At 37.7% G+C, this 27,243-nt stretch overlaps 1 protein-coding gene across 4 annotated transcripts in view; it reads right to left on the bottom strand.

The window, feature by feature from the left end:
* tor4ab (torsin family 4, member Ab) overlaps positions 1–27,039 on the bottom strand; it is a 35,806-nt gene extending 8,767 nt beyond the window's left edge. Inside the window, exons 1-4 of one of the 4 annotated variants that reach the window (XM_073949640.1) lie at positions 26,947–27,039; positions 20,037–20,226; positions 12,163–12,387; positions 2,734–3,052 (exon numbers count right to left, since the gene is read on the bottom strand). In XM_073949640.1, coding sequence (XP_073805741.1) covers positions 2,734–3,039 — 306 coding nt within the window. In that variant the 5' untranslated portion in view covers positions 3,040–3,052; positions 12,163–12,387; positions 20,037–20,226; positions 26,947–27,039. 4 annotated transcript variants of the gene reach the window in all.
* Between the last annotated feature and the right edge of the window lie 204 nt (positions 27,040–27,243).

Consider the following 27,243-nt stretch of genomic DNA (forward strand, 5'->3'; position numbering starts at 1 on the left):
TCTCCAGAGGTATAGTTGCAAACATACATGTTAGTGACGCAGTTTGCAAATGTTCGTTGGAACGAAGGATTTGGGAAACACTAAATCAACGAACAATGTTTGTAACGACAGAACTTGCGACCTTAGTTGGCAAACAATGGTTTTTGGAAACGCACCCCTGTTTAGCTGATCAAAAATATCAAATAAAATAAAAATGCCACAGAAAGCAGTGATTTGACCTGTACAAAACATTTAGAAAATTTTCAGTTTTTAGCAAAAGACTTTAAATGGGCAAGATGGACTGTAGAGGTCAGCTGTTAAAATACAATATAGCCCTTTTAACATGAATTGATTAATTTTTAATGTGGTTTTAAAGGGCAGTTCACCCCAAATTCAAAATCCTGTCATCATTTACAGAGCCTCAACTTTATATTAAAAATAATAGATAGTAAAAAATAAAGCTGAAAAAAAATCCCTGACTACGGCCATGGCCATGATGACCTCTTTTGCTGGCTAAAAATATATAAGATAAACTAGAAATGCCATAGAAGGCAGAGATGAACTGTACAATACACTTTAAAGGTTCCAGGTTTTGGCTAAGAACATTGTCATATAAACAACCCCTAATTTTCAATCCCTTACTACAGCCATGACCATGATAGCCTATTTAGCTACCCAAAAATATATTTAAAAAAAATAGAAATGCCACAGAAGGCAGAGATATGACCAGTACGAAACACTTGGAAAGTTTCCAGTTTTCAAGTCTTTAAATGGGCTGGATGTACTATAGTGATCAGCTGTTAACATACAATACAGCCCTTTTAACATAAATGCAAATTGATTCATTTTTTTAACACGTGGCTTCAGGGAGAAGTTCACCCCAAATTCAAAATTTTGTCATCATTTAGTAAGCCTCAACTTTCTTCTGATGAACAGAAAAGTAGATATAAAAAAAGCTGGTAACAACACTTTAGCATAAACGGACCCTAATTTTCAATCCCTGACTTCGCCCATGGCCATGATAGCCTTATAGCTGACTAAAAAATATATGAAATAAAATAGAAATGCCATAAAAGGCAGAGAAGAACAGTACAATAGACTTTGAAAACTTCCAGTTTTTGGCTAAGTCTTTAAATGGGCTAGATGTACTGTAGAGGTCAGCTGTTAACATACTATATAGTCATTTTAACATAAATGCAAATTGATTTAGGGAGCAGTTCACCCCAAATTCAAAATCCCGTCATCGTTTACTGAGACTCCACTTTCTTCTGATGAACAGTAAAGAAGATATTTAAAAAAGCTGGTAACAACATTGTTACGTATGTAACCCCGCCGGTCGTACACCACCCAACCCGCTCAGAGCTGGTGTCGAACCGCCGACCTTCCGAATGGGAGTAGGTTGCCCTAACAAGGAGGCTAAAGACCATGGCCTCTAGCATCTGTCCTAAAGCACCTTTAGAGGTCAGAGGAGTGAGGTTTACCTGCACAGAACTCACTAGCTGGCCTCCGTTACACTCACCCCCTTAAACCTCACACCCATCCAGGTCACAGCACCAATGTGTAAGCTGAGAAATATGATATATATTTCCTTCTATGCTAATGAAGGACTACTGAGACATTCCAAGCATGGGATGAGTCCTCCTGGTGAGGCAGAGTTCCTCACAGCTCCGATACACATCTCTGCCATTTGCTTACAGTAACCATGTGCTCTTCACCATACACAATTCATCTGCTCGTGTTCTTCTTTCAGATAACTTTGTCATGTTTGGTGTCATTTGACAGTTTATGACTTCAGTGTTGTAGTGATGAAATCAACAGAGACATCGATTAATTGTGTTTCAATCTACAATATATTTACTATTGTTGAGTCATGACCTGAGGAGAGTATGTTAATGTACTTAATAGGGAAAGGTAACTGTTGATCTGGGAGAATGGCTTTTACTCTGCATCTCCCGCACACCGGTGCGTAGCCTCATATGCTAACAAAGGCAGTTTCACTGTCTTTGTTGCTCAGCAGTGCATATGTTACAGCTAATTTCTTTATACAGTATGTTAGTTTGTTTCATTCTAATGTCTGTATATTTGATCATGTAACTTAATAAACAACTTTGCCTGCTTTAAGACGTAGAGATTCTTTCTCTTTATCAATGATGATAACAACTTTAATGGAGTCAGATTAATTACAATGGAGTCAGATAAATAATGGATTTAAACACGCCATCCTTCAACTGCTTTCTGTTTCCGACTATTGGTTCAGAATAGCAGCGTAAGCTTCAAGCCTTACAAATGTAACCCCACCGGTCTTACGCCACCCAACCCGCTCCGAGCTGGTATCGAACTGGCGACCTTCCGATTGGAGTAGGTTGCCCTAACAAGGAGGCTAAAAACCATGGCCTCTAGCGTCTGTCGCTAGAGCACCTTTACAGGTCAGAGGAAAGAGGTTTACCTGCACAGCACTTACTAGCTGGCCTCCGTTACACGTAAACGGCCCCTAATTTTCAATCCCTGACTACGACCATGGCCATGATAGTCTCTTTAGCTGAGTAAAAAATATATAAAATAAAGTAGAAATGCCACAGAAGTTGGAGAGATGACCTGTACAATACCCTTTGCAAGTTTCCAGGTTTTGGCTTAAAACATTGTCAAGTAAACTGCCCCTAATTTTCAATCTCTGACTACGACCATGATAGCCAGTTTAGCTTGCAAAAAATATTTAGGAAAAATCAGAAAAGCTACACAAGTTAGAGAAATGACCTGTATGAAGACGATGATGCTGAAGAGCGTGAGGAAAGGTTTGGCTCGGCTGCGCTCTTTCTTTGGCTTGAACATCAGCGTGTCGTTTGGGAAAAGCACACGAGACTTCCTGCGCCTGAGCTTCCTGTTTGGAGGATGTGAAGCGCCGTCGGAGACTCCAGAGTTCGCCAGTCGGACTGAGTTTGTCCTCTTCAGGTATTTCTTCTTGATGCGGATCATGGCTTTGAGCTGCGGCGATAGGAGAGACACGCAATGAGCTCCTTCTTTTGGCTCGTCTCCTCGATCTTTCAACACCTGATCCTCCATTGGAGACCCGTCACTGTGGAGTCCGAGAGAAACACACATTGTAAATATTTGACTCGCTTAAGCAAATAAATGCCTACAAATATTCCTTGGCTTTTGAACTCAAAAAAGTTACATTTGCTGTTTGTTCAAACTACTTATTTATAATCAGCCAAACAACACAATTCTTGAGTTTTTTTTGGGAGGACAACTTAACAGTTTTATGTCCAATCAACTTAGATTTGTAAAAGATAATAAGCTAGCTTAGTTCCATCATAGACTGATTTCACGTGGCTGCCATTTTTAAAAGCGAAATCGAGGCTGCCGTGGGAAGAAACCCAGAAGTACAGTATGGTTGGGAGTAAGGGTGTCACGATTTCGATTAAATCGAGGCTGCCGTGGGAAGAAACCCAGAAGTACAGTATGGTTGGGAGTAAGGGTGTCACGATTTCGATTTTTAATCGAAATCGATCGAAATTTAAGCTCAACTTTGATTATCGAATCAAAAAATAGAATCTTCGATGCTGCCACGCCCCCATGTCACGTCAGCTTGGCTTGCCAAACGGAAAAAAACATGCTTGTTAAAGTGCTTGTTAAACTGCAGACGCAGGAGACCCGTCGACAGAGCTTAAATCCTCTCCTCTTTCAATGAAGTCGCCGGTGTGGAAGTATTTTGGATTTCCAGTTAGTTATGTTGACAACGTTCGTGTTGTCGACAAAAAAACACAGTTTGCAAGCTCTGCTATGTACGTATTACGGTTGGGATGATAGACGATGGGTGATCCTACGCCCGCACCCGTTGCAAATCCGCTAGCGAAAAATACACACTCAGGCCCTGTTTACACTAAAATGTCTTTTTTTTAAATGGCATTTTAGAACGACAACGATCCACATCCACACTGGCGTGTAGCATTTCTGAGCAGCCCTCCTTCCTCACTACCGCTGAAAACACACATCACGTGACCACACACACTCATTCACACACAGACACAGACGCACACACATTGTCATGCGCTCGAGACAGCGGGTCAAGGCAGTCAGCGAGTCAGTAGACTGCTTCCATCTTTTACTTTCACACAAGTACTTAGTTATTTTAGCGAACACCTCAGATACTGTTGGCTGGTTCCTGTTGGTTGTGCACCTTTTTTACCGACGCCATTATAATGACACAGATCACTGCCTATTCACGAGTCCCGCAGAAAAAGTGATTGACAGGTGGTAATTATGTGGGTATCTTGCCTTTATTCATTTACTGTATGATTTGTTTATGGGTAAAACAAAGACCATGCAAGTCAGGTAGTTTAAACGGTAGGCTACAAATAATTAATTAGTTATTAATTAATGATTTATTCATAATCGAAAATCGAATCGAATCGTGACTTTAGAATTGAAAATGTAATCGAATTGAGGATTTGGAGGATCGTGACACCCTTAGTTGGAAGTTTTATAGGAACGTTGTGTAGCTGGCTGTATATCTTATCAGTGAAGAGAAAGTGACACAAATTTATAAATTTCATCACCTTCCGAGTGTCCCGAAGGTCCGTTCTAAATGAATGCTGAAACTAAGAAGGGATTTCAGAGCTCATTTTCAGCTTAGTTAAGGGAAATGGCACTCGTTACTAACGTTTTCTTTCCCAAACACACAGTGTTTAGATGCCATTTATCAAACTCAAGTTAATGAGCTGATTCTTTCACTATATTAGAATTGTCACGATACTGAATTAAAAGAAAAACCGCCAATTTCCTGCTAACATTTAATGCACTGTTGATGGCTTTCTTAACCCTGCTGAAAAATCCAGCTTAAACCAGCCTAGGCTGGTTGGCTGGTTTTAGCTGGTCGACCAGGCTGGTTTTAGAGGGGTTTTGGTCATTTCCAGGCTGGTTTCTAGCTATTTCCAGCCTGGTCTTAGCTGGTCAGGCTGGAAAATGACCAGCCAAATCCAGCTAAAACCAGCTTGACCAGCCTGGTTTAAGCTGGGTATAGCTGGTTTTGGCTGGACTCCCAGCTTGGCTAGGCTGGTCAAGCTGGTTTTAGCTGGTCATCTCCCAGCCTGACCAGCTAAGACCAGGCTGGAAATGGCTGGAAACCAGCCTGGAAGTGGCCAAAACCCCTCTAAAACCAGCCTGGTCGACCAGCTAAAACCAGCCAACCAGCCTAGGCTGGTTAAGGCTGGATTTTTCAGCAGGGAAAACAGCGCTGATTTGCCATTGTGTTCACGTGCTCAAAGGAAATGATTGCGATTGGCCGAGAAGGTCATCAGTTCACCCTCCGCTGTTTACCAAGTACACAAACACAGACGAGCCGAGCGATCTGCTTGATGACTCGACAGATCTTTACGGCTGCTTCGCGCTCCAGTCTCCGTGTATCTGTGTTTACACTGGGTGAAGAGCAGAAAACTAATGAGTACTGGTGAACACTATAGTAAATTAGCGCTGTTTATGAACACGCTCAGAGGCGCTTGAATGTATGCAGAAAATTGACGTTTTTAAAACTTCAGTACCGGGACAACACTATTACAGACTACACAAGCGTGTGCTACAAAGGACTGCAGTGTTTTATCACTCACCGGGTTACATAGGTTGAAGAAGGGAAGCGTCTCCACGGTGTTTAAGTGCCATGAACTGAAGCCTAGGGGGACACTTGAGCATATTACCCTTAAAGAGATTGTGATGTTGTTTGATGGCTAATATGCTTTTAATTGTTTAAATAAAACTGAACTGAATGATATTAAAGTGATGTTTACACCATGTCTGCATTTTTAAATCTCAGCAACAGCCGGAGGTTTGTAGTGCACAGCATCCTATGGTCCTATACTTCCGGGCTTGTTCCCACTGCAGCCTCGCTTTGGTTCTTTAAAATGGCGGCTGCGTGAAATAAGCGTATGGTCATCATCACAAATGATCCAGCCCGTACAGATCACTAGAGAACACTCACTATCATTCATGCTACTACACATCTGCCACTCAACTGGACTACATTCACCATCATGCACCTCACTCACACACCAGTTCCAGATCATCACTGATAGACCCTTTTCACATGACGACACATATCGTATCGTTACTTCCGCCTACACAGAAATCCCCATCGAGAACTCACCCAGTCAGCTAAGTAGAGAGGACTAGAAAAGTTAAGTTGATTCAACTAAAAAAATAAGGCAGCAAGAATCGTATCGTTAATTCCGCCTACACAGAAATCGAGAACTTTACTACAGGTACGGTTAGACTGGGATTATGGCTGTTTTTTGTTGTCTGCATTCAAGGTGAGACGTTTGAGATTTAAAATAAACATTCAGATCAGCCAAATTTCCACTTGAACCAAGAAAATAAGACTTTAAACAGAATATATTGCTTTGTGTTACTGCAGGGGAAGTTGGTATGTAATAGTATTTGTCGAATAAAGATTTCAAATGTTCACATGGGTGTTTTTATGTCAGATAAAATGCCAGATTTGTGTCCTGAAGAATAAGTAATAAATAAAACGGTGGGTGTTTTACTGTGGTTGTTTACAGTGGACTGCTGATTTACATACACATTCATATTATTCACATTCAACTGCTCAGTTCTCTGACCTTTTTTCTGTGCAAGTATTTTATTCATGAACATAAAACATTTATGTCTATTTAATATTCATATTAAATTAAATAGAATAACAATGTGGTATGTGACTCTCAATAATCAATTGAAATCATTACAAAAATGTACCATTTTAAAAATAACACAGAGAAGACTGCGTTTTAATTAATTAATGTTAGACTATGAATTTATTTGTAACATTATTAATTTAAAGGTAGTTCTCACCCAAAAGGTGGTGGCAGGATACAATTAACTCATTTAAATGGAGAAACTGAACAAAACATTAATGGATCAATAAGTAAAAAAATTATGAAACTGATTGCATTTATAGACATACTTAGCAAGTAATATAGAAAGATTTAATAAAGAATTGCACTCATGATGGAACATTTAAATTACAAATGGCCTCCACAGTCACCAGAACTCAATCCAATAGAGCACATGTGGGATGTGTTGTAACGGGAGATTCGCATCATGGATGTGCAGCCGACAAATCTGCCGCAAATGCGTGATGCTATCATGCCAATATGAAGCAAAAATTGCAAGGGTCATACAGTTCAACAGGCCAAGATAGTTAGCGTGACTGACTCTTGTTTTTTTATGTTCACTGTATCCTGGCCAATGAGTGATAATTAGAGATAATTAAGACTGAGTGTGTGTGTGTGTAGAGGGTGGATGTAGAGCACAAACCTCAGGCCTAATTACATTTTTAAAGTTCAAATAGAGGCTTATAAATGGATTTGCTCTTACAAGTACATTAAGAAAGTGATGATATAACATTATGTTCCCATTAAAACACATTTTTTCTGAAACAGGCTATATGTGCTCCCTATTTCAGGGCAGCTGAATGCTTGATTCTGACTTGCTTTCAAACATTGTAAGGCATGCAAGTGGCTGTATCATTACGCCAAATTCTTTCAGGTATTTTACAGAGCATTACAACTGACAAAAGCAAAAGAATCAAAAAGCAAATATATATAAACACACATCCTATTGAACGATAGGATAAAAAAAACAAGCAAACATCATCATGTTTTACTCACAAAATTACATTTTATTATCTATGCAAAGCACATTGTTTGTCCTGATATGTCTTTAAAAAATTAAAACTACATAATTAACTAAATTTAAAAATAATCATAAATTATTTACTGCACATATTAACCTCATCTCATCTTATTTTGGTCTGCTTATTCGTGGCCGGGTCGCGGGGGCAGCGGTCTTGGGAAAGAACCCCAGACTTTCCTCTCCCCAGACACTTCCTCCAGCTCCTCTGGGGGGAACTAGCTGAGAGATGTAGTTCCTCCAGCGTATCCTGGGTCTTTCCCAAGGCCTCCTCCTGGTGGGACATGCCTGGAACACCTCCCTAGTTAGGCGTCCAGGAGGCATCTGAAACAAATGCCTGAGCCACCTCAGCTGACTTCTCTCGATGTGGAAGACCCAGGACACGCTGGAGGGGCTAGGTCTCTCAGCAGGCCTGGCAATGCCTCTGGATCCCCCTGGAGGAGCTGGAGGAAATGTCTGGGGAGAGGGAAGTCTGAGGTTCTCTCCTATACTGCTGCCCCCGCGACCAGGCCACGGATTAGCAGTTGAAAATGAATGAATGAATTAATTAATCATTAAAATAAAACAGATCAGGGCACACTATCAAATGCAGTACACTCTGAAAAGCTGTATTAAAAATACTACAGTGTTTTTAACATTATAGTAAGTGTATTATACTGTATATATTATAACATTTTTAACACCTTGTTGAATGCTACAGCATAATGTACTAAATATAGTTAAATGATAAATTGTAAATACTGTAGTATAACTTAGTTTAAGTAAACTGTATTTGAGTACACTGAAAAAAAAATAAAGAAAACAAACATATGTATGTTGATTTACCTCGTTTTTTTAAAGGATCACGAAACACCAAAACACATTTTTTGAGCTGTTGACAGTCGTATATGTGTCCCACACTGCTAAAAACACTATTAGGACACCTATATTTCACTAAAAAGTGTAAATTGGTTGTTTTTGCGTTATTTTAAGCAAATTCGTACTTCCGGTTTGAAACTAATTTTTGAAGCTGCGTCACGGTCATGACATAATAGCGTTGTATTCCAGCGTGCAGACTGGGCGTCTGTGCCAGAGTGTGTCTTATAACGTCTTACAGTGTGCTGCATTTATGCATGAGTAAGGCTTGGTTCACACCAATCAGCGCGCTCTATTGTGCAACTTCATTAATATTCATTAGTGTCATAGTGTTTAGACGACAGAGACGCCACGTTGTGCTGGCAAAACAAGCGTGAAGTGTTGCTTTTATAGTTTGCTACAGTTAAGTTTTTTCATTTTCTCTCTGTGAGAGCTCAGTCTCACGTGTGGATTAACAGTGTACGCGACGCTCAACAACAATAACTTACGTGTCTAAGGAGGAACATTGTTTACCTGAGAGCTGTTCTCATCTGCAAATGCTGAGATCTGGATTCGCTTGTAGTCTTCTCTTCATAAAGACGCGGCTCTAGTTGCTGGTGATTGTCCTGTCTCTACAGATTTGGTAAGTGAGCGACCAGCGCTCTTTGTTTATTCAGTTTGTTCGTATCGAACTAAGTTAACTATTGCACTGAGTTTAAACATGTTAGCACCACAACCAAACTTTAACCTCGTGTAGGATTTTCACCGCATTTTGTGACCGGAATAACACACGCGGCTTTCTGACACTACCTGCTGTGTGCATCTAAGTTTCCGGAAAATGCATAAGGTTTTTTCTCTCATTCGCCGTGCGGTAACAAACATTGCATGAAAAATACACGCTTAGAGCAGTTCCTCGTTTTTCGCGAGGTGCATGAATTAATTCCCTAAATGAAAGAGCCAAACAGCAGTTAAAATCCACCATTTAATAATTTGGCAAATAATTCTACCACAGATGTCCACATAAACACCGTCACTTTCTCCTGTGTGTGTGTGTTTTGACTCTGAAACTCGCGCGTGCCCAAAAAGACACTCCCACACCATCCCACTTTAGTTCCTCCAACACTCCCCCCTAAACAGAGCTGGACACGCCCACTTTTCTGACTTTTTCCAAAGCAGAGGTGTGAAAACCCTGCAGAAACGAGGGGGTTTCATGGCACTTTAAGTAAATCAGGTTTCAAGTTTTTTAGGCTATAAAAAGTTTAAAACCTAATTTCTTTCAGTTTGACTGATGTAAGTAGAGAGAACTAGAAGAGTTAAGTTGATTCAACTAAAAAAATGAGGCAGCAAGAATTTTAATTGTACAAATTGTAGCTGTAGAAAAGTATATTTGGAAATACTACTATAGTTGTTGAATTACTATCAAATTCCCAAAACAAATGAACTCAAGTACTGAACTATAGCACGGCTCCTCATAAAATACTATAGTATTTTTTTCATGTGGGTGTGTTCAAATACTTTTTTGAAACTTTAAAACCTTTTGAGCAATGCTCTTAAAATCACCTAACAACAGCGTCATCAAGGTGGCATCTTTTACATGAGCAAATTTTCATCAGAATATTTAATAATCGAGTTTCCAATTGCTCAAGACGCATACGTGCTGAAGTCCACACACACTTCCTACTAATGTTTTCAACACAGCGCACTGATATATATTTTCCTATACGCTCATCATCTTGAACTTACTTCCTCGTTTTCAACATGCTTTGGCAGAGAAATAAAAGAGGTGATGAGTTTATGACTTTGCATAACTGACTGTACGCTGGGGGTATTGCATTACAACATTACAATGCACAAACCAGAAGCAGATGTATAACAGCTGGATGTGCCAAAACTCTCTTCAGTTAAACAAAGAGAAAACTGAAGTCATTGCGTTTGAGAACAAAGATGAGGTTCTCAATGTGAATGTGTATCTTGGCTCTAAAGGTCAAACAACAACAACAACAAAAAGGTCAAGAATCTTGATGTGATTCTGGAGTCAGATCTGAGCTTCAATAGTCATGTCAAAGCAGCAACTAAATCCAAATACCACCATCTCAAAAATATTGCAAGAATTAGACAGAGAGGAAGTAGTTCATGGTTTTATGGCCAGCCATCTAATCTGAGTGATCGGGGAGAAGGGCTTTAGTCAGGGAGGTGATCAATAACCTGATGGTCACTCTGTCTGAGCTGCAGCGTTCTTCTGTGAAGGGTGAAGAACTTTACAGAAGGACAACCATCTGTGCAGCAATCCACCAATCAGGCCTGTATGGTTAAGTGGGCAGACGGAAGCCACTCCCCGCCTGGAATATGTCAAAAGGCATCTGAAGGACTCTCAGACCATAAGAAACTAAATTCTCTGGTCCCATGAGACTAAAATTGAACTCTTTGGAGTGAATGCCAGGCGTTACGTTTTGAGAAAGCAGATACCATCTGCTTGGCTAATACCATCTCTACAGTGAAGCATGGTGGTGGCAGCATCATGCTGTGAGGATGTTTTTCAGCAGCAGGAACTGGAAGACTAGTCAGGATAGAGGGAAAGATGAATGCAGCAATGTACAGAGACATCCAGAATGAAAACCTGCTTCAGAGTGCTCCTGACCTCAGACTGGGGCGATGGTTCATCTTCCAGCAGAACAATGACCCTAAGCACACCACCAAAATATCAATGGAGTGGCTTCACAAGAACTTTGTGAATGTCCTTGAGTGGCCCAGCCAGAGCCCAGACCCAAATATTATTGAACATCTCTGGAGAGATCTGAAAATGGCTGTACAGTGTCGCTTCCCATCCAACCTGATAGAGCTTGAGAGGTACTGCAAAGAGGAATGGGCAAAAATTCCTGAAGACAGGTGTGCCAAGCTTGTGGCATCATATTCAAAAAGGCTTGAGGCTGTAATCGCTGCAAAAGGTGCATCAACAATGTATTAAGCAAAGGCTGTGAATACTGATGTACATGTGATTTTCCAGCTTTTTTATTTTTTATAAATTTGCAACAATTTCAAAAACTCTTTTTTACATTGTCATTATGAGGAATAGTGTGTAAAATTTTGAGGAAAAAAATTGAATTTAATACATTTTGGAATAAGGCTTAAACATCAAAAAAAGGAAAAAAAAATAGTGAAGCGATATACATTCTGGATGCATATATATATATATATATATATATATATATATATATATATATATATATATATATATATGCATCCGGAAAGTATATATATATATATATATATATATATATATATATATATATATATATATATATATATATATATATATATATATATATATGAAAGCATCACTGTGTCTTATCTATAGAGATACTGCTGAGAATGATGTTTGTTTGCATACAGCTCTGAGGTCAGTTATGCAAACCTCACCATGCAAATGTGCTTGTGCTACACAGAAACAGTAGTATAAAACTGCATATAGAGACACGATCTTAAAATACAGACAAAACATGTTTTTGCTTCTTATTTTAACATCAAAGTCAGATGCCTGATTGTATACCAGTGAAATACGGCCCTTTATCTTGCATGCATAAGTTAGTGAGATAAAGAGAAACACGAGACATCAACAATCAAGAAGATCAGACCAAAAAACAAGCAGATGAGAAAGAAAACACGGGTTATTACCTTCAAAATCAGACGTGATGTCAACTTGCTGGATTCTTCTAGAGTGTTGGTGTTTTCCTTGAATATGGTCGTTTTGATGTGGATATCTGATATGCGATTGACTGCTGGTGTCCACCTGTCTGCTACCTGTCCAATAGGGCTTCAATCAGTCCATCATCTGTGGGTTTAAGCTCCGCCTCCTCATTCCACCGTCGCATCATGTCTGTTTTTTCATGTTTGCCTTTCCTTATGCAATGATGTGGAATAAAAATACAGCAACATCAGGGTCTCTGTACAACTGCGGTGTCACGTGCAGATGGAAAAGTCTGTACGTGCACAATCTGTATTTTTCTTATAATAAATGCTGGTCTGGGTTCTAAAGCTATTTTCAGACAGTAAACTGGAATAGAATAAATCATGATATGCACAGTTTGGATAAGATTATGGAAATATTTAAGTTAGTGCTCTAAACTGTTAAAAGCAAAGATTTGAAAAGCGTTTTTGTTTCTCCTCAGTGATGCTATAGGACAAAAATCAACGCAAAATCAACACAATCTCCTGGCAATTCGTAACTTTTTGGTTTAGTGGCTAATTGAATTCGTATGATTTAATTCATACAATTTAGTACGATTTGCTCATCCCCCAGTGATGGTTGGGGTTAGGGGTGGGGTTGGGTGCCACGCCTCCTTTTTAAAATTGTACATTTTTGTACGACTGAATCAACCACTAAACTGACAAAACGTAAAATACTTTCCTCGTTAGATCAGGCTGCCAAACTCAGTCCTGGAGGGCCGGTGTCCTGCATATTTTAATTCCAACCCCAATTAAACACACCTGAACCAGTTAATCAAGCTCTTTCTAGGTATACTATGGGGTACCCCAGAACAGAGTTTGGACACCCCTGCTATAGGACAACCATTTTTGCTAGGATTATTTTTTTAAATAAAGAGCCTTTTGTGGAATGTAAAGATTACAATTTCAAGGTTCTTAGATTCTGTGATTTTATTATTATTTAAAAAGTATGTTATTTTATGATTCTAAGATTCTTTGATGGTCATATTATATGAATCAAAGATTATAGCTCCTTTCACACACACAGACCTTTCTTTCCGGAAAATTACTGGCATTTTTCTGGAAAGGTCTGTTTGTGTGAACAGGTTCTTTTCGAAAATACTGGTAAATTTTCCAGAAAGAAAAGTTGTACCATTACCCATAATGGGCTATATGCACACAGACTTTTAATTTATAGTCAGGCAGCTCAAGAGCTTCTGGTGCACTGTCTTTCCATTACAAAATTTTCACGTTTAAGTTCTGATTTCTTACAAAATCAGCGATCTTCACTGTCTAATAGAGATACGATTTAAAGTGCACTGTAAAAATAAATCTGTAATTTTACATGTTATTCCGGCAGCTGGGGTGCTGGGAAAAAAAAGTTAAATAACGGCCGTTAAATTACAGAAATTTACTGTAAAATATCTGAGGTTGAATTACAGAAATTGTCCAGCGATTTTAATTTAAGGACATTTCTGTAGTTTAATATCTGTTATTTTACAGCAAATTTCTGTCCTTTAACGGCTGTTATTTTACGGTTTATTTCCAGTACCTCAGATTTTTTTTAAAGTGGGTCTCAGATTGGACAATCACACTGCATTAAATTCCATTTCCCCCCGCCATGTCTTTAAAATATGACAGTTTATGTTACCCCAGTATTTTCAATGGAATTTCTGTGCTAGCCTGTTGCTACTGACAGTCTTTCATCTCGTGGTTGAACAACTGAATGAAAGCTTAAGTCTATTTAACTGCATGTATTGTAATAACAGCATCGATGCTGTAAAAAACAACCTTGTGAAATTGGAAATAGTCACATTAAGCTTTCACCGGATGTTTATCGTTGGCTTTAAAACTCTAGCTGTGCATATAGCCCATTTGCAAATGCTGCGCTGTGTGAAGTGAAATTGCCGGAAAGAACGCGTTCATGTCTAGAAAGCTCAGACGTGAGATGTCTACTCAAGCCAATCAAAATATTCAGATGCTTTTTTTAATGAAAATAAAAGCTTTAGAATATTTTTCCAGACACATTTAGCTGCTAGATGTTAGTCAGAAAATGTTTCCATGTTCCGTCTTAATGTCAACTGTAAAAAAAAATCTATAAAATGCTTTTGATAAATCGCTGTTTGTTTACCTTGCTTCAGTTGCTTGACGCATGAGCACGTGAAGTAAAGCAGTGCTCCAGTCAGTGCATATTATATACATCTCGACATGTAAATATGTTCCTCCATGTTTTTATCAAAGTTGTTCACAAGACTGATCCATCCACAGAATTTGTAATGTAATTAAAAGTGTAAACGGGTTCGCACTTCTGCCATTGGATATCTCTGGGATAAAGCAGCTGCATGACTGCTAAAGCTTTAGATAAAAGTGAAATCATCAACAAAAGCCTGACCCCTTCTATGTTTACAAATACATGTGCAGCAGTTTAGAGGGGATGTTTTTCTTATTTCTGGTTACCGATGTCAGAATTTACCGCTATTTTGGAACGGATGTGTGAATGGTCTTTTTTGAATTTACAGGTAAAGTCGTTCCGCAATATTCAGGATATTTCAATAGTATCTGGATGCAGCCTTTAGGATGCAAGTTGAAATTGCATCACTTAGCGATGCAATGTCAGACACCATGCACTCAATGGAGTGAGTGACGTCACTGTGTGAGGTAGGGTTAGGTGTGGGGTTAGGTGAGCCCATTAAAAAGCATTGGATGCAGCTCAGATTGCACTACACCAGGTCTGCATCCAGACCTCTCTCCGATATTTACCAGTATCACTGTGTGAAAGGGGCTAATGATTCCAGGACTCTCAAAAATTCAGTGATTGTAAGAATCCATGATTATAAGATTCTGTGATACTAACATTGAATAGATTAAGATTCTGAGATTTTATTTTTTGATTCTAATGTTTTTGATTGTGTGAGTCTACAGTTGTTTGATTCTATGAATCTAAGATCCCGTTATTTCCAAGATACTATGAATAAAAGTTTGTAAAATTCTGATTCTAAAAGTCTAATTATATGACTCTAAGGTGATTCTAAAATTCTGTGAGTAAATATATTTTTATAATTCTAAAATTCTATGAATATAAGGTCCCACTTTTGTAGACTTTCTAGACCCATTTTGTACACAACAGATCAAACCCTGAGGCAGATGGACTACAGCAGCAGCAGACCCCACCAGGTGCCACTCCTGTAAGCTAAAAACATGAAACTGAGGCTACAGTTCACACAGGCTCACCAAAACTGGACAATAGAAGATTGAAAAAACGTTGCCTGCTCTGATGAGTCTCGATTTCTGCTCGACATTCAGCAGAAGGGGTAGGGTCAGAATTTAAATTCTACAGCCTGTCTTTCTTTCTCTGAAAGCATTTGAGAGTTTCCTTGACTGTGTTTTGGATCTTTGTCTTGCTGAAATGTCCACCCTGGTTTCATCTTCATCATCCTGCAAATGTAAATGTTGGACTGAAGCAGTTGATTTTCATTTACAATGAGGAAGGACAGAGGATTGCTGAAGAACAACTGAGAGATTTCATCTGCTGTCTGGGCTTTCGCTGCCTTTCTACGCCTCCCTTTCTTCATGTGTTCAATACTTTTCTCCTTTGTCATATTATTTTATTACAAAGAACTTCATTAGTAAACTAATAAATTTTTTTTTGGGGGGGGGGGGGGGGTCATGTATGGATTTGTTTGGTTGCTATCAACATCCAGTGAAAATTTCAAGTCAACAGCACCTTTACAAAAATGTTTTCTGAGAAAAATGGTGACATGTTCAATATTTTCCCAACTGTATACGTTTCATTGTTGCAGTGTCCACCTAAACACAACACATGAACTGTTTCTGATTTTAATTGTAATGCAATAACCTTTTCTAAAGCTGCTTTGAAACAATAAATATCATAAAAAAGAACCATACAAATGCATTTGTACTTAATTGAATCCAGCTTGTATACATGAATATATACAGAATATATATATATATATAAAAAAATGTAATGAATGTATGAATAAATGCAGGAAAAAGCCACACACTTGACCTGTTGTGATCCTTGACCCATCTCCACGCCACTGGCAGAATCTACATTATTCACAAATGATCTAAATGACATTTACATAACTGCTTTGTGGGTGGAAACAGAAAGCGGTTTTATTTTGCATTATTTGCAGTCTAATTCACCGATTATTCAATTAGGGTAATTTTGCCGGAGGAACAATTTTCCTAACGATATAATGGACAGTAGGTTTTCCACATCCAAGTGTTCAGACAGAAACAAATGAGGGAGTTTTACCATGAAAGTTCACGTCCTTAAAATTACACCTGAGGGACAACGTTTGTCACAAAGTTCGTCATCACAATGTCTGTTTGTACACAAAACTGAATGACAGACTGCGTCACAATCTTGAGTGAACAGTCAGTTTCTGTTTTTGAGAGCATTAAAAAGTGTCAGAATGACTGCTAATTATGTCATAAAATATGTGCACCACACTGTGTAATTTAACCTGGAAAGACAATAATTATATTATTTATTAATAATTAACAAACAACAATACAGTCATACAGTAACATTCAGTCTAAATATTTAAATAAGCCATATTTATATAGTATATAGTAATATATTAGCATATGATATTATTTTCCCCATTTATTTATGCTTATAATTGAAGCTTATTTTGCATAGATAAATGCATGAAAATATTAAATAAAATCTTGAACTACAAGATATCTAAAACTGCTGGTCTTATGACTAGAAAGCAGTTAAAACTTCTACGGATATTTACTACGGATATTATTTACCAACATAGTCTCATTCTGAAAATGTAGCCCTATGTACATTTCTGAAGATCGCAAATTATGTATCCAGAAGTACGTATGGCTGCCTCTTGTCTTTAAAATGACCTCTAGAGTGTGGTTTGACGCCGTTCCTTTTCGTGCTTATCAGCTCACCGCTTACCTTGGTATGGACGGCTTTTTCGCTGTAACCAGTTTGACCAGTGTCTTACCATGTATTTCGGCGGATTTGAGATGCAGAGCAGAGTTAACCACAACAACGGGGTTCAAGTCAGGTGAAGAACAATTCCAGAAATCAAGTAAGACAAAAACAGAAACCAAAAAATAAAAATAAGTAAATAACAGGATAAGAATGTGGTAAAAATTGGGCTTCCACGAGGGCTTTTCGTTTTCTGGATTGCTTTTTAAAACTGTTGGTTGGGTTCAGTAAAGAAGAAAGGGTGGGAAATCAGTCGATAAGTCAGTCAGTCGTTTACATAAGAACAGCAGGTGCGAATGGCACGCTTGAGAGAAATATGAGATCCCAAAAAGCGCACAAGTGCAGATTTGCAAAAATAATAACTGCAAAAAATTTTGCTCCTGGGACATATTTGGCGCTCTCTAGAAATGTATATAGCAGTATGTTTTCACAGTGTGCCTTTAAACATATTACACTTTCACTCATCTTTGGATGACAATATAAGATATTATTCATATTAATCATTATCACCTTATATACACTGTTATACAATTTCCTGTTGAATCTACACTACCTGACAAAAGTCTCGTCGCCAATTCAAGTTTTAGGAACAAATAACTTGACTTCTAGTTCACCATTTGGTATCAGAGGTGTCTTATATGAAAGGCAAAGGCCTCTAGATTACGCTTATTTTACCACAATAAAATATGACCATTAGTTGATTTTTAATTGATTTCATTAGGACGGTAAGGTCTGACTTTGCTTAGACAAAAGTCTTGTCACTTAACAGAAATAATATCCAGTATAGAATATAAAGCCATGGTGCAGTGGAAAAAGAATGAATATTGTGTCTGACTCCCATGAGCTTGGATGACTGCATCCATACATCTCTGCAATGACTCAAATCACATATTAATAGTCATGTGGAATGGCAAAGAAAGCGTTCTAGGAGGACTGCCAGAGTTCATCAAGATTCTTTGGATTTATCTTCAATGCCTCCATCTTACCCCAGACATGCTCAATAATGTTCATGTCTGGTGATTGGGTTGACCAATCCTGGAGCACTTTGACCTTCTTAGCTAACTTTGATGTTGAGGCTGAGCGCTATCCTGCTGAAGAAATTGCCCTCTCCTGTGGTTTGTAATGTAATGGGCAGCACAAATGTCACACCTGATTCAGATCATCAGCTCATTAGCTGAGACTGAAAGACAAAGGAGACATCCAAAACGTGTTGTTAGTGGTACTCCAGGATCATGGATGAGAAACACTGATTTACTGTAAAGTTTTTTTTATACAGAAGTGTAAATATGCTAAACATAAACCAAATTTAGTATCTTAACTTAAACTTAATATAGCTTCAAAATACCATTTCAGAATCTCATAACAAGAAAGTAGTTAAAACTTCGTAATGTGCTTTATTAAATATTCTGCATTCGTTTGTTTTTTTCATGTGCCCTCGCTTTTCTTTTAAAATTTTACAACCCCAAATCAGAAAAAGTTGGAATAGTATGAAAAATGCAAATAAATATAGTGCCAAAAGGAAGCCCAATGTTAACAGTGTCCTGAAGCGCTGTCAACTTCTCTGGGGTCGGAGGCATCTGGGAGGAACTATCACACAGTGTAAACTTGTACTGTGGTCAGATGAATCAGTATTTCAGGTTTTTTTGGGGGGGGAGAAATGGACGTTGTTTGCTCTGAAGCAACGAAGAAAAGGATCATCAAGATTGTTAACAGCAACAAGTCCAAAAGTCAGGGTCTGTCATGTATGAGGTTGTGTCAGTGCCCTTGGCAAAGGTAGCCTGCACTTCTGTGATGGCACCATTAATGCTGAAAAGTACATAGAGATTTTGGAGCACAATATGCTGCCTTCTTTTCCAGGGATACCCATGCATTTTTCAGCAAGACAATGCAAAACCACATTCTGCTCACACTGCAAAAACCTGGCTGTGGAGGAAGAGGACATGTACTTGACTGGCCTGCCTGCCGTCCTGACCTCTTTCCAATAGAGAATGTGGGGCGCATTTTGAAGCACAAAATGCTACAACGAAAACCCCATACTTTTGCCAACTTTAAGACTTGTTTGCAGGAAGAATGGGACAAAATGACACCTGAAACACTTCATCACTTGGTGTCTTCAGTCCCTAAACGTCTTTTAAGAGTTGTGAAAAAATAGCAACAAATCAATGTGGTAAATGCTTTACTGTTCCAACTTTTTTTTTAAAATAAATGTTTATTTCGGAAAAAATCTAATCAAGAGGAACACATTAAATTAAATAATGTTTGTTCTTATTGTTTGCAATGAAATACAGGTCAAAGTAAATTTAGAAATCCCTACTTTCATTTTTATTTGCATTTTCCACACTGTCCCAAGTTTTTCTAAATTTGGGGTTGTATTTCTTTCTTTCTTTCTTTCTTTCTTTCTTTCTTTCTTTCTTTCTTTCTTTCTTTCTTTCTTTCTTTCTTTCTTTCTTTTTCTTTCTTTCTTTTTCTTTGTTTCTTTTTTCTTTCTTTCTCTTTCTTTCTTTCTTTCTTTCTTTCTTTCTTTCTGCTATACCATACTTAAAAACTGTCATGTCTCTCTTGTTCCAAAAAGAGTCATTTCTGTATTGTACTTTTATCTGTTGTATTTTCATTGTAATTGCCTGTTGTTATTGCAATAAACAACAACATTTTCAATTGTAATTCATTCCTACCTTTAGCTTGAATGGATATTGAATCCTGAATTACTGGTCAAACGCGTGTCATGAGTGTAGTAGTGTTTACTAGAGAGTGTTTTTGGCACGGTGTTGCATCAGAAAGGAAAGCTCTGATTACTCATCAGGAAAACACACTGGATGTGGGAGAGCGGCTGAGTAACTCTGCGTTGTTTGTGGTAGATTATACTGACCTCTGAGACACAAGAGCGACTCTTTTATGTGACGGAAACGGCGGAGGAATCACCAGTGGGAGGAAGTTTGTTTTGTGTGGCCCTTTCATCGCTTCACACGAAGGCAATTCGTTGACCCTGTTGCTCAGTAGAGCAGAACTGAAGAATCGCCCACTTACTCAGCAGATTCTCATTTTCTGCTCTGAGATTTCTGTAAAGAATTAAAGTACACATGAAATCAAAACCAACCATATTGATCTTGTTTGGTCAATTTGCTAGTTTTGTTGTGAACAATTCATCTGTGCATGTTGTTAAAAAAAAAAAGGTTTGCTATTGTAATCTTTAATTGAAATCTGAAAATGCACTTCCTGTTTGTTTTCAGTTAAATTCTCAGATTAGGTCTGTCTGAGATATTGGGCAAGGCTAACATACTTAACCACGCCCCTTCAACAGAAATGGTGAGGAGGAGGAGTCTGTTAGGTTGTAATAACTCTCCCCAAACCTTTTTCCCCATCTTTCTAAATAAAATGCCTACTTTACTACATCCAATCAGCTCGCAGTAGAAAAAAAACAAGCCACGACCACTGTTTTCTTATTTAATATTCAGTTTCTCTATGAACTGCGTCACAATCCGAAAAAAAAAAAGTGGTTACATCCAACGGTTCATGCTGACTTTATTTACTCATCCTCACGTCATTCTGCTGAACTACGGTAGCTGGACAAGGCCAAACTAAAGTAAGTGTCTGCAAAGTTTTAACCGCCAGGGGCACCAAATCATCCTTCCATCATGTACTTCTAATTTTATGTGATTTATCCCAATAAATAGTTATTGCTGTTATTCTTTTTAACTGTTACACATGCAAGCGTTGTATTGACCGCAGGGGCACCACAGTGTGGGGGTGGGGGTTGAGGGGTAGCTTAATTGGGCCCTCTAATAGTAATTCTGGGGGCCCCAAGCAAGCAGCAACCTCCCGCTCTCCCTCATGAAGCCAATATGGAAGTATCTGAAACTGCAATTCATCGACTCGCCTTTGGGGGCTGGCTCCAGGAAGTCCAGACGTTCACTGAGTGCTTTGCTAAATTGGTCAATTTTACAGCTAATAAAAACATGTTTACAGACTGGTACAAAGGATTGCTTTGGTTCATATACCTAATATTACTCTTCATGACAACTTTTTTCAGCCTGATCTCACGAGCAAACGTAAGTATTTTACGTTTTGCCAGTTTAGTGGCTGATATGTACGAATTTGTACGAGTTCAGTCGTATGAAAATGTACAATTTTAAAAAGGAGGCGAGGCACCTAACCCCACCCCTAACCCCAACCATCATTGGGTAATAAGCAAATCGTACTAAATTGTACGAATTCATACGAATTAGCCACTAAATCCAAAAGTTACGAATTGCCGTGAGATTGTGTTGATTTTTTAATAACTCCCCCGTTTCCCTTATATTAAGTTTTATTAAGTCTGCATAATTAAGGGCGTGGCCACTTGACTTGTCTCGCTGGTCGCGTCACATCACCTCAGCTGATTCATATATACACCTCAGCTTGGCATATATATATATCGTATTTTTGTGTTGTTTTATGTTTCTTTACACAGTCAGTCACCTTTTTGACTTATTTCCTACAATCATCAGACGATATGGGATGCTATGTGCACTTAATTGTGCTCACAAACAATTCAAGTGGCCTCCATTTCCCAGGTAAGTGAATTTATATATACTTATATACCATCTCTCTATATATATTTGTTTTATTTAAGATCATTTATAATTTATAATGTTCTTTAGAGCTGTAATGCCCTCCAGAATGTGACAGATTGATTAGCTGTAGGCTCTAGAACAGTCATCTGAAGCGTTGTCATACAGTGTTATGCTGGAGTTCATCAATAGTCTTGCATTGACTAAGGGACTACTCACACTATGCCATCCGTACCGTGCCCAGGCCCGTTTCCCGGATCGTTTGAGAAGTGTGAGTGCGATGAATCGGGCTCAAGCACGGTTCACTTGGCCGGCCCTGACCCGGTTGAAAGAGGTGTGCCCGAGCGCGGTTCACTTTTGCTTTGTGTGTAAGTGCAAAACGCGCCAAAGCCCAAAACTGAAAGCGAGACGTGAGTTTTAAGGGGCTGTTTCATATGGATTTATTATTCAATCTTACTGTTCAGTGAACGCAAACTGCCGTAGTTTATTAAAGACGAGAACTCCTCACAGCACGACAGCTGCGCGCCTTCAGCAGACCTCGTCATTCCGGCAGCACGAGAGCTTTATGATTGTTTATGAGCGCCAAAAGTGGCGGATCTGTTCTGCGAAATGTCTGACTGCGTGTCACCGCATCCCTAAGGACTGTTTGGCGAAATATTTGACGGCATATCAAACGACTGAAACGATATAACAATAGAAATCTCCACTGTGCTGCTGAGTGAGAGAGCGCTTCTCACTGAATAGCGCAGCAGCGATGACGTAAGCGTGCCGAGGCCCATTTGTGGTGTGAGCGCGGGCCGTCTGGGAAGACGTGAGGGGGGCAAGCGGGCTTTGGCCCGGTTCGAGGCAACGGTACCTAGTGTGAGTACGGCCTAACACATATCTGAAGTGTTTGGAAGTAATTTGTGTTTTCCTTCTGTAGAAAAACGTCATAAGAACAATGTTTAGTGGCTTGATGTATTACAACTGTGTTTTTAAAAGTCTAAACATTTTATCTATATAATATACAACCAAGCACATGTGGTCAGAACACAAACGAGTCGCAGATAATAAAGTATTAAGCGTTTCTCCCAAAGAAAAGCCCGTCTAAACACAATAATAGCAGGCGTCTACCTTCACTGACACTCCTCCTCTATTATTTGGTCACCTGGTCAGTGCAATGACGCACAAATAAAATGGTGACTATTAGCCACGCCTACTTGTAGCTTCATTTGCACTCTTCAGAAACCTATGGGTGATGTCACGGATACTACGTCTATATCTTTTATATTCTATATGGCCCTAAGACAGTGTGGGCCCTTAGAATCCAACTGTAATCATGCGAGGCTCCAAGAACACTTTTGTGCACAAAAAACTGTAAATACTGCTTTGTCTTAACTAAGTTGAAGGAACACAAAATGAATGAATAGTAATGCTAAGACAGCTTTAACAACAATATTTTGAATTTCTTTTTGAACCCTCTGATTAAAATATTTCAAATAGTTGCATCTCTGCCAAATATTCTCCTATCTAGCGAACCGAAAGCTTATCTATTCAGCTTTCAGATGATGTATAAGTTTCAATTTCCAAAAATGGACCCTTACGACAGATTTTGAGAATGATATAGACTTACATGTTATTTTAAACTACTAAAGAATGTGAATAAAGGAACTTACTTAAGGGTTAACTTCATAACTATTCAACATCTAAAGGTACTGGTGCAATTCTAAAAGCAAAAATAAATGTAAAACCCCCTTTGAATCACTATTAGTTTGTCAAAAAAGGGGTTCATTGTTAGTTCAAGTTCCCTGATGATAATACACTAAGACTTACAGTAAAGATTTCAAGGAAAATCTGCTAAATCTGGACTGATTCACGCTGTGTGGATTGAGATCAGACGTCCAGACATTACAGTCTCCAGACAGTTTGATTGTACAGTGGTGATCTTTAATGTACTGTAGTACTGTAAATGTTGGGTTAGTGGTGATTCCCTCAGACAGTTTGATGTCATAGCGCTGCGTCATCTCAGCTAAAATGCTAATGTACGTCAGGTGATATTTAAAGCAACATAAAGACGGTAACCAGACCGGATCCCTGGAGGGTTCTACTGTTTGTGCTCTTCTTGTGAAAAATTTCTCAAATACAATGCACTATTGTGCTTTTGCTTTGACAAAAGAATATGTGTGTATGTGTGTGTGTGTGTCAGCTGGAGCCAAATGTGTGGGTTGGTGTTATATGTCCTTCATGAGAACCACCAGAAGTTTTGACTGTTTAGGTTTTTTTTTGCATGTGTGTGTGGAGGCCAGGTTCTATGGAGCTAGATCCGTCTCAAAAATAATACATTTGCAAAATACAATTTATACATGCAAGGCACAATTAATGTTTACAAAATACAATTTGTGAAGTCGCAAGTAAAAATAATAAATATTTTTTTCGCCAAATTAATTGGATTTGGGTGTTTTTAAACCATAATTTGAATTTACGAATTAGATTTGTGTGTGTTTAAATCATGTTTTGAATTTACGAATTAGATTTGTGTATGTTTAAATCGTGTATTGAATTTACAAATTGGACTTTTGTATGTTTAAATCGTGTTTTAAATTTACGAATTGGATTTGTGTATGTTTAAATCGTGTTTTGAATTTACGAATTGAACTTGTGTATGTTTAAATCATGTTTTAAATTTACGAATTGGATTTGTGAATGTTTAAATCGTGTTTTAAATTTGCGAAATGGATTTGTGTATTTTTAAATCATGTTCTGAATTTACGAATTGGGTTTGTGTATTTTTGAATCATGTTTTGAATTTACAAATTAGATTTGCTTGTTTTTGAATCGTGTTCTGAATTTACGAATTGGGTTTGTGTGTTTTTGAATCGTGTTTTGAATTTACGAATTGGATTTGTGTATTTTTAAATCGTGTTTTGAATTTCCGAATTGGACTTGTGTATGTTTAAATCATGTTTTAAATTTACGAACTGGATTTGTGTATGTTTAAATCGTGTTTTGAATTTACGAATTGGATTTGTGTATGTTTAAATCCTGTTTTAAATTTACGAATTGTATTTGTGTATGTTTGAATCGTGTTTTGAGTTTACGAATTAGATTTGTGTATGTTTAAATCGTGTATTGAATTTACGAATTGGACTTGTGTATGTTTAAAATGTGTTTAAAATTTACGAATTGGATTTGTGTATGTTTAAAATCGTGTTTTAAATTTACGAATTGGATTTGTGTATGTTTAAATCATGTTTTGAATTTACGAATTGAACTTGTGTATGTTTAAATCGTGTTTTAAATTTACTAATTGGATTTGTGAATGTTTAAATCGTGTTTTAAATTTACGAAATGGATTTGTGTATTTTTAAATCATGTTCTGAATTTACGAATTGGGTTTGTGTATTTTTGAATCGTGTTTTGAATTTACGAATTAGATTTGCTTGTTTTTGAATCGTGTTCTGAATTTATGAATTGGATTTGTGTATGTTTAAATCGTGTTTTAAATTTATGAATTGGATTTGTGAATGTTTAAATCGTGTTTTAAATTTACGAAATGGATTTGTGTATTTTTAAATCATGTTCTGAATTTACGAATTAGATTTGCGTGTTTTTGAATCGTGTTTTAAATTTACGAAATGGATTTGCGTGTTTTTGAATCGTGTTTTGAATTTACAAATTGTATTTGTGTATTTTTAAATTATGTTCTGAATATACGAATTGGATTTGCGTGTTTTTGAATCGTGTTTTAAATTTACGAATTGGATTTGCGTGTTTTTAAATCGTGTTTTGAATTTACGAATTGGATTTGTGTATTTTTAAATCATGTTCTGAATTTACGAATTGGATTTGCGTGTTTTTGAATCGTGTTTTAAATTTACGAATTGGATTTGCGTGTTTTTGAATCGTGTTTTGAATTTACGAATTGGATTTGTGTATTTTTAAATCATGTTCTGAATTTACGAATTGGATTTGCGTGTTTTTGAATCGTGTTTTGAATTTACTAATTGGATTTGCGTGTTTTTGAATCATGTTTTGAATTTACGAATTGGATTTGTGTATGTTTGAATCGTGTTTTGTACTTACAGATTGGATTTGTGTATTTTTGAATCGTATTTTGAATTTAAGAATTGGATTTGTGTATTTTTCAATCGTGTTCTGAATTTACGAATTGGATTTGTGTATGTTTAAATTGTGTTTTAAATTTACGAATTGGATTTGTGTATGTTTGAATCGTGTTTTGAACTTACAGTTGTGTTTTAAATTCACGAATTGGATGTGTGTCTTTATGAATCGTGTTTTGAACTTACAAATTAGATTTGTGTATTTTTGAATCATAAAACAAACAGGAAGTGCATTTTCATATTTCAATTTTAGATAAGAGCATTTTTTTTCCTAATGACATGCACAGATGAATTGTTCACCAGAAAACTAGCAATGTGAGCTAACAAAATTATTAAGGTTAGTTTTGACTTCATGTGTACTTTAATAACAGTAAATGTTCATTTTGGGTCAACTATTTCTTTCTTTCTTTTCGGCTTAGTCCCTTTATTAATCAGGGGTCGCCACAGCGGAATGAACCACCAACTTATACAGCAGGTTTTTACGCAGCGGATGCCCTTCCAGCTGCAATCCATATCTCTGGGAAACATCCACACACACTCATTCACCACGGACAATTTAGCCTACCCAATTCACCTGTAACTGGTTTCTGATGGAATATATAAAAAATTATATATGCTTACAAATGGAACCTTACCGAATCTTTGTGCCTTACATTTATTAATAAAATTTATTTTAAGACTATTGTCCCCCTGTAACATTACATTTTAGTCACTTAAAAAAATTAAATAAACAGTTAAGCACGTATTTTAATTTACTGTCCATTTTCATCAACTCTAATGCATTTTAGCATCAAACATCTCTAATTGATGCACCATGTGGTACTTTTATTGTACAAAACATGTTTAAAATATAATAAATGCACATAAAATGGTAATATCGTGATCTAGCGATTCAACAACACCAAAAATGTGTTTGTGATCATGCAGGGTGCTATTTATAGTCTTGTAGCCTACATGTATTCACTTTAAAAATAAAAAATCAGGGAAAAAGTCCAGCTCTTTCAGTGCATAGTATTGCAAAGTACTTCCTTCTACTTTCCCCCTCGGTCACTTCCTCTAGAAGTCACAAAGTTGCACAGAAATTAATTTCCCCATTTCTGAGATTTCTCCAGTTTCGTGTGGCACTCACAGGCTTTTGTTTGCTTTTGTCGTCCATACAAGGCGAGGAGAGTTGAAGGAGGGCAAGCGCTGGTACTTTTCCATTGCGTAGGCAGCACGTTCTGATTCTCTTTAGGCCGGTGTTTCACGATTAAGAGTAATGAAAGAGCGCCACCTGGTGGATGATACGTGACATACCAGCTTTGTTTTTATCCCAACTACACGAATACATTCATTCATTTTTCCTTAGTCGCTGATTTATCAAGGGTCGCCAACTAGCTACTCTGTCATGTTTTACTCAGCGGATGCTCCAAACAAGTGAATAAAG

The sequence above is a fragment of the Danio rerio genome, chromosome 5 (genome assembly GCF_049306965.1).
Source record: "Danio rerio strain Tuebingen ecotype United States chromosome 5, GRCz12tu, whole genome shotgun sequence".
Lineage (NCBI taxonomy): Eukaryota > Metazoa > Chordata > Actinopteri > Cypriniformes > Danionidae > Danio > Danio rerio.